The sequence below is a fragment of the Nomascus leucogenys genome, chromosome 7b (genome assembly GCF_006542625.1).
Source record: "Nomascus leucogenys isolate Asia chromosome 7b, Asia_NLE_v1, whole genome shotgun sequence".
NCBI lineage: Eukaryota > Metazoa > Chordata > Mammalia > Primates > Hylobatidae > Nomascus > Nomascus leucogenys.
The window spans coordinates 79,213,518-79,229,042 of NC_044387.1; the positions used below are offsets into that span (position 1 = coordinate 79,213,518).

The following is a 15,525-nucleotide window of genomic DNA, read 5'->3' on the forward strand; positions in this document are numbered from 1 at the left end:
GAGGCAATTGGATCACGAGGTCAGGAGTTCGAGACCAACCTGGCCAACACAGTGAAACCCCATCTCTACTAAAAATACAAAAATTAGCCGGGTGTGGTAGCATACACCTGTAATCTCACCTACTGGGGAGGCTGAGGCAGGAGAATCGCTTGAACCCGGGAGACGGAGGTTGTGGTGTGCCAAAATTGCACCACTACACTCCAGCCTGGGTGACAGAGCAATACTCGGTCTCAAAAAAAAAAAAAAAAAAGATCAAATACCATCAAGTATTTGTCTTCCAGGGGATGATGAAATGGAATAAAATATTTTTATATTTCCCTACTTTGCTCCTTTTTTAAATTTTTAGACTTCTGGTAATTAATATAACTCAACAATGGCATTGTTGAAAAGTTGTATAGTAGTTTCCTAATGGATTTCAGAACAATGAATAAAGTCTTAAGAAAATAATATCACATATTTGCAATTATTTCTCCAGGGATTTAGGAAGTAATAAGATTGAAAATCTTCCACCGCTTATATTCAAGGACCTGAAGGAGCTGTCACAATTGTAAGACTGATGTTAATTTTGCCACCTCATTTCTTTATTTTATTATTTTTTAAATTGTGGTAAAATATGCATAACAAAATTAGCCATTTTTAAGTGTGTAGTTGAGTAGCATTAGCTACATTCACATTGCTGCACAACCATCACCACCATCTACCTCCAGAAGTTTTTCATGTTGCAAAACTGAAACTCTAGCCACTAAACACTAACTTCCCACTCACCCTTCCCCCATCCCCTGGCTACCACCATTCTACTTTGCGTCTGTGTGAATTTGACTACTCTACATACCTTGTAGAAGTGAAATCATGGAATATTTATCTTTTTGTGACAGGCCTATTCTACTTAGCATACTGTCTTCAAGTTTCATTTCTGTTGTAGCAGAAATGAATTTCCTTCCTTCTTAAGGCTGAACAATATTTCATTGTGTATATGTATTGCAGTGTTTATTCACCCATCAATGGACATTTTAGTTGCTTCCATCTTTTGGCTATTGTGGATAACGTTGTTATGAACCTGGGTGTACAAATATTTGTTGACCCTGCTTTCAATTTTTAGGTACCTACTCTCAAAAGTAGAGTTGCTGTTTCATACATTTCTGTCATTTTATTTTTAATGTATGTTTCATTCTGTTTTCCATAGAAGTTTAACCATTTTACATTTCCACTAGTAGTATACTAGGGTTTCCATTTCTCCACATCCTTCCCAACACTTGGTATTTTCTGTTTTTTTGATAATAGGCATGCTAATGGATGTGAAATGGTATCTCACTGTGGTTTTGTTTTGTGGTTCCCAGTGATTAGTCATGTGGAGCAACTTTTCATGTGCTTATTGGCCATTTGGATACCTTCTTGCAGAAAAATCTGTTCAAGTCATTCACTCATTTTTCAATTGGATTGTTCAGGTTTTCTGTAGTTGTTAGATTGTTGGAGTTCTTATATATTCTGGCTGTTAACTTCTTTTCAGATACATGATTTTCAAATATTTTCTCCCATTGTATGGGCTGCCTTTTCACTCTATTATGGTGTCCTTTGATGCACGAAAGTTTTTAATTTATGTATAGTCTAATTTTTAAATTTCTTTTTTTGTTACTTATGCTTTTGGTGTCATATCCAAAATGACACCAAATGTCATTGGTGTCATGTCATGAAGCTTTTCCTATGTGATTTCTTCTAAGAGTCTTGTAGTTTTTAGCTTTAACATTTAGGTCTTAAATCCATTTTGAGTTTACTTATGTACACGGTGTAAGGTAAGGATCCAACTTCATTCTTTTGCATGTGGATGTCCAGTTTTCTCAACACAATTTATTGAAAAGACTACTCTTTCCCCATTGAATGTCCTTGGCACCCTTGTTGAAAATCATTTGACCATATATCTGTGAGTTTATTCCTGAGCTCTCTATTCTATTCCATTAGTCTACATGTCTGTATTTCAGCCAGTACCACACTGATTGCTGTAGCTTTGTAGTATGTTTTGAAATTAAGTAGTGTAAAATCTCCAATTTTGTTCTGCTTTTTTCAAGATTGTTTGGCTATTTGGGCTCCCTGCGTTTTCCATATGAATTTTAGGATGGATTTTTATATTTCTGCAAAAAAAAAAAGGCAATGGGATTTTGGCAGGTTGCCTTGAATCTGTAGCTCACTGTGAGCAATACTGACATCTTAATATTAAGTCTTCTGATCTGTGAACATAGCCTGTCTTTCCTTTCACTGATATCTTCCTTATTTTCTTTCAGCAATGTTTCACAGTTGCCAGGGTATTTATCTTTCACCGCCTTGGTTAAGTTTATTTAAGTATATTATTCTTTTGATGCTATTGTAAATATAATTCTTTTCCTCATTTTCTTTTGTGATTATTCATTGCATATAGAAACACAGCTGATTTTTGTGTGTTAATTTTATATCCAGCAATGTTGATTAATGTTTTAGTTCAAATGGATGTCTTTTTAGTTAAATCTTTAGGATATTCTACATATAAGATTACATCATCTGTAAACAGAGATAATTTTTTTCTTCTTTTACAATTTGGATGCCTGCCTTTCATTTTTTCTTCTTGCCTAATTGTTCTGATTAGGACTTCCAACATTATGTTGAATGAAAGTGGTAAAAGCAGGAATCCTTGTCTTGTTCCCACTCTTAGGGGAAAGCTTTTGGTCTTTTACCATAGAGTGTGGGTTTTCATATACATCCTTTATTATGCGAGGTAGTTTCCTTTTATTTCTAGTTTGCTGAGTCCACTTCATTTTTTTATACAACCCATTGGTCATTGTCATTCTTTATCTCTTTCCTTCTTTCTGTAACTGTGGCTCCCCCAGCAGTTCCTTCCATCCCCCATGTAACTTACGGTCTAATCTCCAGTAAATATTTTTATTTATTTCCTTTTTTTTTAATTTTGTTTTTGTAGAGATGGGGGTCTCATTATGTTTCCCAGGCTGTTCATATTGGACTTCAAGGCTCATGCCATTCTCTCACCTCGGTCTCCCAAAATGCTGGGATTACAGGCATGAGCCACCACACCCAGTCTAAATATTTTAAAAAGAGAAATTTTCCTGAGAAGTTTCCTTTAATCAATGATTCTTGTTTCAAGGTGTTGTTTTTCAAAGATTCTGAAATTTTCTCCATTTAAATTTAGCTTTCAGTTCTCTTTAAGAAGGCAGGTGCTTGTAGTCCCAGTAAGTTGAGAAGCTGGGGCAGGAGGATCCCTTGAGCCCAGGAGTTCGAGTACGGCCTGAGCAACATAGCAAGTCCCCATCTCTAAAAAATTAAAATATAAAAATAAATTCCCTTTAAAGTCCACTTTTCATTTCATGTTTTATGACTTAAGATTTATTGTAAAAGATATATTATTCCATTAATTCAAATTTTGACTAAATGAGATTATTTTATTTCATTTTATTTAAACCGTATCTGATCTTAGGCAAAATGTGAAGTAGGTGCGGCTCTTTCTGGGTCCCCTACCACTTCTCTGGTGGCAGCCCTTTCTTGACAGCTCCGCCTTCATGCCCATGTTTTATTAGCTCTCACTCTATCACTACCATAATCACAGAGTATTTACCACAAGCTGGGCACTGTTCTAAGTGTTTCATCTTAATTAATTCACTTACATGTACAATCAACCCTGTGAGGCCAGTGCTATTTCTATCTCTTTATTTCATTGACAAACAAAAGTTGTATATATTTATCAGTACAACAGGATGTTTTGAAATATGTATACATTGTGAATTGCCTAAATTGGGCTAATTAATGTATGCATCATCTCACATACTTATTTTTTGTGGTGAGAACATTTAACATCTACTCTCTTAGCAATTTTCAAGAATACAATACATTGTTATTTGCTATAGTCAGCATGTTGCACAATAGATGTCTTGAACTTATTCCTCCTTTCTAACTGAAATTTTTGTATCTTTTGACCAATATATTCCAATCCTTCTCCACTTGCCTCTGGTAACCGCATTCCACTCTCTACTTCCATGAGTTCAACTTTTTTATATTCCACATATAAATGAGATCATGTGGTAATTGTCTTTCTATGCCTGACTTATTTCATGTAGCATATTGTCCTCCAGATTCATTCATGTTGTTGCAAATGACAGGATTTTCTGGGTTTTTTTTAAAGGCTGAATAGTATTCGATTGTGTATGTATACTTTTTTTTTTTATCAAGTCATCCTTTGATGGACACTTGGGTTGAATCCATACCTTGGCTATTATGAATAATGCTGCAATGAATATGGGAGTACAGAAATCTCTTTAATATACTAATTTTATTTCCTTTGGATATATATCCAGTAGTGGAATTTCTGGACCATGTGGTAGTTCAATTTTTGATTTTTGAGGAAGCCCCATACTATTTTCCATAATGGTTGTACTAATATATTCCCACCACCAGTATGCAAGGGCAACCTTTTCTTCATATCATACTCAGCACTCATCTTTCATCTTTTTGATAAAAATTATTCTAAAAGGTGTGAGGTAATCTTTCATTGTGGTTTCAGTTTGCATTTCTCTGATGATTAGTGATGTTGAGCATTTTTTCATATACCTGTTAGTCATTTATATGTCTTCTTTTGAAAAATGTCTATTCAAGCCCTTTCCCTAATTTTTAACCAGCTTATTTGTTTTCTTGCTGAGTTGTTTGAGTTCCTTACACATGTTGGACATTAACCACTTACGAGATATATGCTTTGCAAATATTGTCCCCCATTACACAGGTTGTCTTTTCACTCTATTGATTGTTTCCTTAGCTGTGCAGAGGCTTTTTAGTTTTATGTAATCCCATTCATCTATTTCACTATTGTTGCCTATATTTTGGGGGCAATATCCAAAAAAATCATCACCCAGGTTAATGTCCTGGGGCTTTCCACCTACGTTTTCTTCTACTCATTTTATAGTTTTACAGTTTAGGTCTTTAATCCATTATGAGTTGTAGTATACTTTTGTTCATAAATATTTAAAAGTAACCCAAAATAAACAGATTCACTCCCTTTACTCATGTAGTTTTTAGAAATGACTTATTGCTGCTTTTTTTAAAAAAACAGGAACCTTTCCTATAATCCAATCCAGAAAATTCAAGCAAACCAATTTGATTATCTTGTCAAACTCAAGTCTCTGTAAGTATTCACATATGGGGATAGTTTTATGACAAAATTGTTTTTTAAATACTAACAATGTATATTTTTATATATTTCTTTCAAATCATAAGCTTTATTTCCAGTACGTTAGTTTAGCTCTACAAAAACATATGAGTGCTTGCTGAACTATAAACAGACAACAATTAGTTTTATCTTATATATTTAGAAATTAAAAAATAATGATGAATTATTTTATATTTTTCTATAAGTCACTAGGAGCTTATGTTGATTTGTTTGCTTTGACCCTTCAAAGGCATCTGTGCATATTCACTCTCATAACACTGGGTATTTTATAATTTATTATAACCATTTTTACCTCAAGATGGAATATTCTAGATTATATAAATCCTTACTTGTACCACACACACAAAAATAGACAAAAATTCTGTTAAAGTCGAAGAATTGCCTTAAAAGATAAGCTTCAAGGCTGAGTGCAGAGGCTCACACCTGTAAACTCAGCACTTTGGGAGTCCAAGGCAGAAGGATTGCTTGAGACCAGGAGTTCAAGAATAACCTGGGCAAAATAGGGAGACTCTGCCTCTACAAAAAAATAAAAATAAGCAAATTAGTTGAGTGTGGTGGCATGCACCTGTGGTCCTAGCTACTTGGGAGGCTAAGGTGGGAACACTGCTTGAGCTGGGAGGTTGAAGCTGCAGTAAGCCGTGTTCATACCACGACACTCCAGCCTGGGCACCAGAGGAAGACCCTGTCTCAAAAAAAAAAAAAAAAAAAAAAAAGATAAGCTTCAGTTCATTTAATTTGAGGGTTCCCTCAGTAAAATGACATTTTATTAGAAAAAAATTGATTAATTAAAAATTACTAGGAAATTTTCAAGGATGTAAAACATCTCTGCTATTGTAATATTGTACAAAAGATAATGCTTGTGCATTTATTCCACACATATTTATTGAGTAGTTAAAATGCACAAAGCATTGTGCCATGATCTGTGAGGATCTAAAAAAAATCAAACAAGGAAGATAATATGTGTATAAATAACACAATCAGGAGGAGGAGGATTTGGGGAAGTGGGTGGGCTGAGTATAATTATTTTGTTCAGAGTAAGTGTTAACTAAAAGCATTTTATTAAATTGTCCTTCATGAAAACTCAATTTATTAAACCATGTATAACACATGTTCTTTTGATTGATTATTAATTTGATATTTTTAGCAGCCTAGAAGGGATTGAAATTTCAAATATCCAACGAAGGATGTTTAGACCTCTTATGAATCTCTCTCACATGTAAGTAGATATTTTTATTGTTTTTCACTGTGATTTTAATATTTGTTTCCACGTGTATTATGATAATACATCCAATCTATTAATATTTTCTAGAAATTTGCCAGCTATAAACTGAATGTTTGTGTTCCTCCAAAATTTATATATTGAAATCCTAACCCCAATGCAATGGTACAAGGAGGTGGGGCCTTTGGGAGGTGACTAGGTCATGAGGACAGGGCCTTCGTGAGTGGGATTAGTGCCTTTAGAAAACAGACTCTGGTCCAGGCCAGTGGCTCATGCCTGTAATCCCAGCACTTTGGGAGGCTGAGGCAGGTGGATCACCTGAGGTCAAGAGTTCAAGACCAGCCTGGCCAACATGGTGAAACCTTGTCTCTACTAAAAACACAAAAATTAGCCAGGCGTGGTGGTGATTCCAGCTACTTGGGAGGCTGAGGCAGGAGAATAGCTTGAACCCTGGAGGCAGAGGTTGCAGTGAGCCAAGATTGCACCACTGCACTCCAGCCCAGGCGACAGAGTGAGACTCTGTCTCAAAAAAAAAAAAAAAAAAGAAAAGAGACTCTGGAGACCACCCTTGCCCCTCCACCTTGTGAAGACAGAGAGAGAAGATGGCCATCCATGAAACATGTGGTCCCCTACCAGACACTGAATCTGCTGGCACCTTGATCTTGGTCTTCCCAGCCTCCAGAACTGTGAGAAATAAACATTCGTTGTTTAAGTCACTCAGTCTATGATATTTTTGTTACAGCAGCCAAATGGACTGAGACATGTCTAAACAATAATTAAAACTCTTAAAGCTTTGATATTGGGTGAGATGATTTTAGCTTTCCACAGTCTGGTAGAATCTCATAGGAGATTTTTGAATCTCAGGAAACGTGAGTGTGAGGGGAATCCACTTGGTCTTGTAAGAAGTTCTCCTCAGCTCTAATGACTGTTCACAGATATTGGTGTTTGCCTAATGAGCTAGTAATTTGTGTATAGGGTGTGTTAGTCCATTTTGCATTACTATAAAGGAATATCTGAGGCTGGGTAGTTTATAAGGAAGAGTTTATTTTGGCTCACAGTTCTGTAAGTTGTAAGAGAAGCATGGCACCAACCTCTAATTTTGGTGAGGTCGTCAGGAAAGCTTTTAATCATGGCAGAGGACAAAGAGGGAGTAGATGTGTCAAATGGCAAGAGAGAAAGCCAGAGAGAGAAGAGGAGGTGCCAGCTCTTTTTAACAATGAGATCTCATGTGAAATAATAGAAGGAGAACTCACTTATTACTGCAGGAAGGGCACCACACCATTCATGAGGGATCTACCCCATGACCCAAACACCTCCTACTGGGCCCCACCTCCAACATTGGGAATCAACTTTTGACATGAGATTTCGAGTAGACAAATATCCAAACTATATCACATGGTACAAGTGCTACCAGATGAAGAGGAAGGAATTTATATAGGCAATATAAAATAATTATAAATAAATCAATGCTGCAAATGAAGGTAGTTAGGAAGAAATCTTTCTCAATAAAAATGTCCCCACATGTCAGGGCATGATTCAAGCAAGCATGCATGGATGAAATGGCAAACTTTGAAAAATCTTTTATTCAAAGAGTATGTCTGGTTGTACCTGTGATTACATGCTTTAGAAGCATTTTTTAATTGAATGCAATTTTATAGCAGTTATTAGAATGATCCATGCCATGGAAATTAATTTTCAATAATTTAGAAAATCTCAGCTACCATCAACTCTGTAATTTTGCTTATATTTTAAGTCTAACACAGAACCCTGATTTTGTTTTCCATAATTCCTCAGAAAGATGGCTTATAAAAGATTCCTTGCTTGTATGCAACATAAAGCTATCTGAACTAAATTAAACAGAACAGAATTTATTGGAAGAAAATGGTATAACACAAAATCTGAGGAATAATTTATACCCACTGGAATTATCCATCCAAGTGTCATTCAATCAGATTCAGAGTTCCAGGAGAGAGAATCTAGTGTACCCAGGGCACTTACCTACTCTGGGCTAGGGATTGCCTCCACTGAAGGTCCCACCATAACTTCTCAAAAAGGGAGAAGTGATTCTCTCAAAGGAAATCAGAACACTATTATCAGAAGAGTGGTTGAGTGCTGGGCAGCCAAAGTAGCATACGAAGAGTTACTATAATTCTGTTGATAAAAGCAACACTTCAGCCTAAGACACATAAAGGAAAGTAAAATACCAATCAACACTCCTTCCTTCTTCATGTTCTGCTCTCCTGTCCTTCATGGTTTACAGAATAAATGGATATAACCGAATGGATATATCAGCAATTGACCTTGAACTTGACAGGACAAATTGTAATCATCAAGTTTTTATCTTTTCTTACTATAGCTCTTTATACACTAAAGATCATTTATATTTTTTGGCAGAACACATGGCTTCATAGGCAAATAGATCTAATTTGAAGTTCAATTTGCATATTTAGTAGAAACTTTCCTAGCAAATGACTTGCCTACATTGAAGATCCATCTCTTCCTATAATGATGCTAATACTTACCTCACAGAATTCATTTGAGAACTTATTTCTGATACTTAAGAAATACTCAATAAAAGATATTGTTGTTGGTGGTAACACAGTAGTAATTATAAATTATCTTCATGGTACATTTATCAACAAGGAAAGTCTCTCTATTGATGAAAGAAGTCACTCAACAAATATTTATTGAACCCTTTATTCTGTACTAAAATCTAGTGTGAGAGATAGGCATGTTAGCAAGTAGTTACAGATAACATAACTTCTTTTTTTTTCTTTTACTGTGGCACTTCCATGTTTAATGTCTTTAATATTATTTTGTTATTTTTATTAATTGACAAATAATAATTGCACATCTTCATGGGGTACATAGTGATGTTTTGGTACATACAATATATAGTGATCAGATCAGGATAAAGGATAATTAGCATATCCATCCTCCAAAACATTTATCATTTCTTTGTGTTTAGAACATTCAATATCCTCCTTCTAGCTATTTGAAACCATACGTTATTGTTAACTATAGACATCCTACCATGGTATAGAATATGAGAACTTATTCTCCTTTCTAGCTGTAACTTTGAATTCTTTAATAAATCTCCCATCTCTTGCTTCTCCTTACCCTCCCCCTCAGCCTGTAGTATCCTCTGTTCTACTTTTGCTTCTGTAAGATCAACATTTTTAGCTTCCATATATGAATGAGAACATAAGGTGTTTAACATTATTCCTGGCTTATTCCATTTAATGTAATGTCCTCCATTTCCCTCCTTGTTGCCACAATGACAGAATTTCACTCTTTTTTGATAGCTGAATATTCCATTGTGTATATCTACCACATTTTTTTCTCCGTTCATCTGTTCATCAACACCTAGGTTGACTCCATATCTTGGCTATTGTGAATAGTGCTGAAGTAGCATTGTTTGTATGGGGTAATACGTAAGGTTCATTGCCTCACACCAAGGAAATTAAGGATGTAGACACACAAGGAGTGCGGTTAAGAGCAGAGGTTTAATAGGGAAGAGAAAGAGAAAAGCTCTCTCTCCTGCAGAAAGAGAGGAGTGCCTGAATAGGTCTTCCAGTTCTGTGGTGAAATGCAAGGGTTTCATACAGTAGCTTGAGGAGGCCATGTCTGATTTACATAGGGCCCAAAAGATCGCATGGACCAGGTGTGCCATTTGCATAGCATGCAAAGAAGCTGGCTGCCCCACCCTAATCTTTCATTATGCAGATGGGTTCTCTACCTGGCTGGCACCATGTTGTCTGCTTCTTTACTGTACACGTGGTTGACAAAGAAGAGGAAAGATGGAGCCTCCATGTTGAACATGCTTGGCCCCCAGGTAGCCTTTTCCTATTGGCACAGCTGCCGGCTGTGCAAGCTTCTTCTAGCTTGCTTTTCTATGTCTGCAGCTTGATTTTTCAGGCTGCTCTTTGTTAGAAAAGAAATTATTTGGGGGCTGCTGTTTATTAAAAGAGAAAGCTTACCAAGGACTCTCTTACCCTCACTAACTGCCTAAATACTTTCTTTTTAGCTCCTGTATCAGTGCTGCAATAAACATGGGGATGCAGATATCTCTTTGATATGATTTTCTTTTCTTTGAATAGATTCTCAGGAATGGGATTCCTGGATCATGTGCTAGTCCTTTTTTTTTGAGATAGAGTCTCACTCTGTCACCCAGGCTGGAGTGCAGTGGCGCAATCTCGGCTCACTGCAACCTCTGCCCCCACAGGTTCAAGCGATTCTCCTGCCTCAGCCTCCCAAGTAGCTGGGACTACTGGTGTGCGCCACCATGCCTGGCTAATTTTTTGTATTTTTAGTAGAGACGGGGTTTCACCGTGTTAACCAGGGTGGTCTCAATCTCCTGACTGCATGAACCACCCACCTCGGCCTCCCAAAGTGCTGGGATTACAGGTGTGAGCTACTGCCCCCGGCCCATATGCTAGTTCTATTTGTAGTTTCCTGAGGAACCCCCATTTTGTTCTCTGTTCTCCATAGTGCCTATACTAATTTACATTCCCGCCAGTAGGAGTTCCCTTTTCTCTAGCTTCTCACCAACATTTGTTACTTCTTGGTCTTTTTGATAATAGCTATCTATCCATCGTTGGAGTAACATGATACCTCATTGTGGTTTTAATTCGCATTTCCTTGATCATTCGTGAGGTTGAGCATTTTTTCAAATATGGGTTGGCCATGTGTATGTCTTCTTTTTTTTTTTCTTTTGAGACAGAGTCTTGCTCTGTCTCCCAGGCTGGAGTGCAGTGGCACGATCTCGGCTCACTGCAAGCTCCGCCTCTTGCCTCCCAGGTTCACACCATTCTGCTGCCTCAGCCTCCCGAGTAGTTGGGACTACAGGAGCCCGCCACCACGCCCAGCTAACTTTTTGTATTTTTAGTAGAGACGGAGTTTCAACATATTAGCCAGGATGGTCTCAATCTCCTGACCTCGTGATCCGCCCGCCTTGGCCTCCCAAAGTGCTGGGATTACAGGCGTGAGCCACTGCGCCCGGCCTTGTATGTCTTCTTTTGAGAAATGTCTGTTTAGATCATTTGCCTATTTTTTAATGGGATGTTTCCTTTTTTTCTTTTCTTTTTTTTCCTTTTGTTGGTGTTGAAATAACATCATAACTTCAATAACAAAAAAACGACAGAAACACAGAAGAGAAAATACTTAACTCTTCCCCTAAGGGTTAGAAAGCAATCACTTGCAGCACAATAGGAGCTGTGTAACTGCATTTACATATACTAAACATCGAAAGTACAATAAAGGTTTCTCTGGAGGGATTCATTCTCTTGATCACATGTAACAGTTTGTATTCTAAGACATGTCTAACACTTGTTTTATTTATTATGCCTTTCTGCTACTCTCACCCACACATTCCTTAACAGTGAAATCAAGCTAATGATAATTGGATGTAAGTTTAAAGTTTCAGAATCCCTAATGTTTTAGTCCTCTCAATTTCATCTTAAGACATTTTCTTTCTACTGATAGAATGTAGGAAATAAATATGAATGTATGGTGACACTGAATTAAATGGAAAATCTTATTTTACCTTCTCTTTGTATACCAGATATTTTAAGAAATTCCAGTACTGTGGGTATGCACCACATGTTCGCAGCTGTAAACCAAACACTGATGGAATTTCATCTCTAGAGAATCTCTTGGCAAGCATTATTCAGAGAGTATTTGTCTGGGTTGTATCTGCAGTTACCTGCTTTGGAAACATTTTTGTCATTTGCATGCGACCTTATATCAGGTCTGAAAACAAGCTGTATGCCATGTCAATCATTTCTCTCTGCTGTGAGTATTTCCTGGTTAAAGGGGAATTGTAGTTTTGAAATATACAAAAGCATTATTATTAGAAAATAAGTTGTGTGAGTGGTAGAATTATGGAATTTTACATTTTTCTCCTTTTTGCGTGTATGCTGCTTTCACATTTTCTACAAAGAAAATAGAATTACTTTAGCAATAAGAAAAAACATGTTTTTTTAAACTAGGAAATTTAATCACCTTACACAAATTAAGGAAGCTTTCATTTATTAGTTCTCTCTCATACAGTGGCTCCGAAGGCACAATATTTTGTTGAAGCATCTAAAATCTTTTACTACAAATAAAATTGCAACCTCCTATGGTCACAATTTTACATGCAGACCTATACTTACTTTTTTATGTGTATGTCCAGTTCACAGATATTGACTTAACAGCTACATGTTTTCCTGATCTCTGAGCTACTAGAAGTTTTTTCCACTCTAACTGAAATGTGTAAATAAGAAAATGTTTTTAGGGAGTATTCATTTTTTCAAAAAGTTGTTGCAATGTAATGGCAAGGTATTATGTTAAATGAACACTGCAAAGAAAAATAAGGAAAAAACCAGTCCTCAGGATGTTTGTAATCTAGGTCAAGTGGCCTAGAATTTATCCGTGCTCCCTCAAGCAAGTAAAGCATCAATCTACGTGAGGTTCTACTTTTGTATGTGTGCTGCCTCCATGTACTGTCCCCATCCTTATTCAGAGTCTAATGTCTAAATGTTTTTTTTTTATTACAAGCTATGTAAGAAACAGAACTCAGAAGCCATTTACTATTTTGTATTGCTAGCTACAAAATTTTTAGTAAGTTCAATATCCTTGGTGAAGCCTAGACTGTAACTTCAGAGTTAAAGGCTTAGGGTCAGCCTTATGACTTATACAGTGATGTGATTTTAGGGATTTTGTGTAGAATGCTTGTGCGGTCCAAAAATCTCACCCACTTTCTGATATGTAACATTTGCTTAAAAAGAAATATGCCAAGTAGTGTAAGAGAGCTAATTCCTGGGATTGGAGACCCTAAAAAGAGACAGAAAAAGATGTAAAAATTGAAAGAGAGAGAAAACAGTTTTGCTTAGACCAACTCTGGTAGGTAATTTAAGCCCCTTAAAATGGTATGGACTGCAAAGCAGTTCATAATTATTCATATCTCTTAAATTATAGACTTCAAAATTCAGTCATTATTCTATCATAGGAACTTGTGAATTACTTTCTCTAAGATTTTATATGACATCTTGAGCTTGTTGCGTTGGGAGAATTTCAGCGGAAGAGCTGCACCAAATAATGCCATCCTCATCTAAGTCCCTAACTGAATGCTCTACGTGATTGCATTTTGTTCATTTATTCAACACTTCTACATGATGGGTCTAGAACAGATAATACAATAGACAAGATCTCTGCTCTTAAAGACTTGCACTTTAAAGGAAAATGAAGAAATGATTGCATAGTTAATTGTAGAGAGTACCTTTGAGAGTGGTTACCAAAGAAAGTCTATGAATAGACCCTCATCTGTAAATGAATTCTTAGGAGAATAAAAATTACCTCTTCCTAAGTTGGAAGAGACTTGACTATTTTTTCTAGCATTAAAAATATTATTGCTTATTGATGATTTTATGATACCTATTTACTTCTCTAAATTTGTGAAACTATGACTCCTCTAGGTGCCGACTGCTTAATGGGAGTATATTTATTCGTGATCGGAGGCTTTGACCTAAAGTTTCGTGGAGAATACAATAAGCATGCGCAGCTGTGGATGGAGAGTACTCATTGTCAGCTTGTAGGATCTTTGGCCATTCTGTCCACAGAAGTATCAGTTTTACTGTTAACATTTCTGACACTGGAAAAATACATCTGCATTGTCTATCCTTTTAGATGTGTGAGACCTGGAAAATGCAGAACAGTTACAGTTCTGATTCTCATTTGGATTACTGGGTTTATAGTGGCTTTCATTCCATTGAGCAATAAGGAATTTTTCAAAAACTACTATGGCACCAATGGAGTATGCTTCCCTCTTCATTCAGAAGATACAGAAAGTATTGGAGCCCAGATTTATTCAGTGGCAATTTTTCTTGGTAAGAAACTAAGAAACTCATGTTCACAAGTTTTTATTTCAAATCTTCCAACCAGTTTTTGTTAGTAAGAATGAGGGTGAATTCTATCAGAATCCCCAGCAAGGATTTTCCTCCCCAAATTATACTCTGATATAAATTCCAACCTGACACAGCTTAATAAAAGACACTAAACACCTGTATTTCATGTATTCACCCTAAAGATGCTAAGCAGCATATGTTTTGGCTCTTTGCTTTACAATATGAACATAATGATATTTATTATCTTTTCAAATTCGTGGCAACACACATCTTTGGCTTGTGAGTATACATACAACTGTTCTAAACCAGCAATGTAAAAAATATTCTCAGAGTACAGCAAAAAGTAACCGAATTAGAAAAAAATCACTAGGCCAGGCACAATGGCTTGTGCTATAATCTCAGTACTTTGGGAGGCCAAGGTGGGAGGATCACTTGAGGCCAGGAGTTGAGACCAGCCTGGGCAATATAGCAAGACCCCATCTCTACAAAATTATTTTTAAAAAATTAGCTGTGTGAGGCCAGGTGCAGTGGCTCATACCTGTAATCCCAGCACTTTGGGAGGCCGAGGTGGGCCAATCATGAGGTCAGGAGTTCAAGACCAGCCTGACCAATATGGTAAAACCCCATCTCTACTAAAAATAGAAAAATTAGCCAGGCATGGTGGCACACACCTGTAGTCCCAGCTACTCGGGAGGCTGAGGCAGGAGAATTGCTTGAACGTGGAAGGAAGAGTTGCAGTGAGGCGAGATAGTGCCACTGCACTCCAGACCAAGCAACATAGCAAGACTCCATCTCAAAAAAAAAAAATTAGCTGGTGTGATGGCATGCACCTGTGCTCCCAGCTACTTGGAAGGCTGAGGCAGGAGGATTGCCTGAGCCCAAGAGTTTGAGGCTGCAGTGAGCTATGATTGTACCACTGCACTTCAGTGAGGGGCACAGCAAGAACCCATCTGTAAAAAAATTAAAAATAAAACATCACTAATACTAGAAAGCTTAAAAACCCAAGATATTCATTGAATTACTGTAATTTCAATATCTCATTTTAAAAGTAAACATTTTGTCATTCTTCACTACTTCCACAAAACTTCATTTCAAAAAAAGTCATGATTTTTGTGGACTTTAGTAATTCTTTATGAAGAAAAAAAACCACACATTATAGTCTTTGTATCTTTAGTAATAACATCTTTGTATCTTTAGTAATAAAAATGTTTTATGTTTGTTCT

The 15,525-nt window shown here is 36.6% G+C and overlaps 1 protein-coding gene across 8 annotated transcripts in view; it reads left to right on the top strand.

Moving 5' to 3' along the window:
• Positions 1–15,525, top strand: part of RXFP1 (relaxin family peptide receptor 1) — a 121,041-nt gene that overhangs the window by 100,529 nt on the left and 4,987 nt on the right. For 7 of the 8 annotated variants that reach the window (XM_030815219.1, XM_004088547.3, XM_003257903.4 and 4 more), the window contains 5 exons: positions 476–547; positions 5,081–5,152; positions 6,342–6,413; positions 11,980–12,209; positions 13,874–14,284. In XM_030815219.1, the coding sequence (XP_030671079.1) occupies positions 476–547; positions 5,081–5,152; positions 6,342–6,413; positions 11,980–12,209; positions 13,874–14,284 (857 nt within the window). The remainder of the gene's footprint in view (positions 1–475; positions 548–5,080; positions 5,153–6,341; positions 6,414–11,979; positions 12,210–13,873; positions 14,285–15,525) is intronic. The other variant, XM_004088545.3, reaches the window with a different exon arrangement.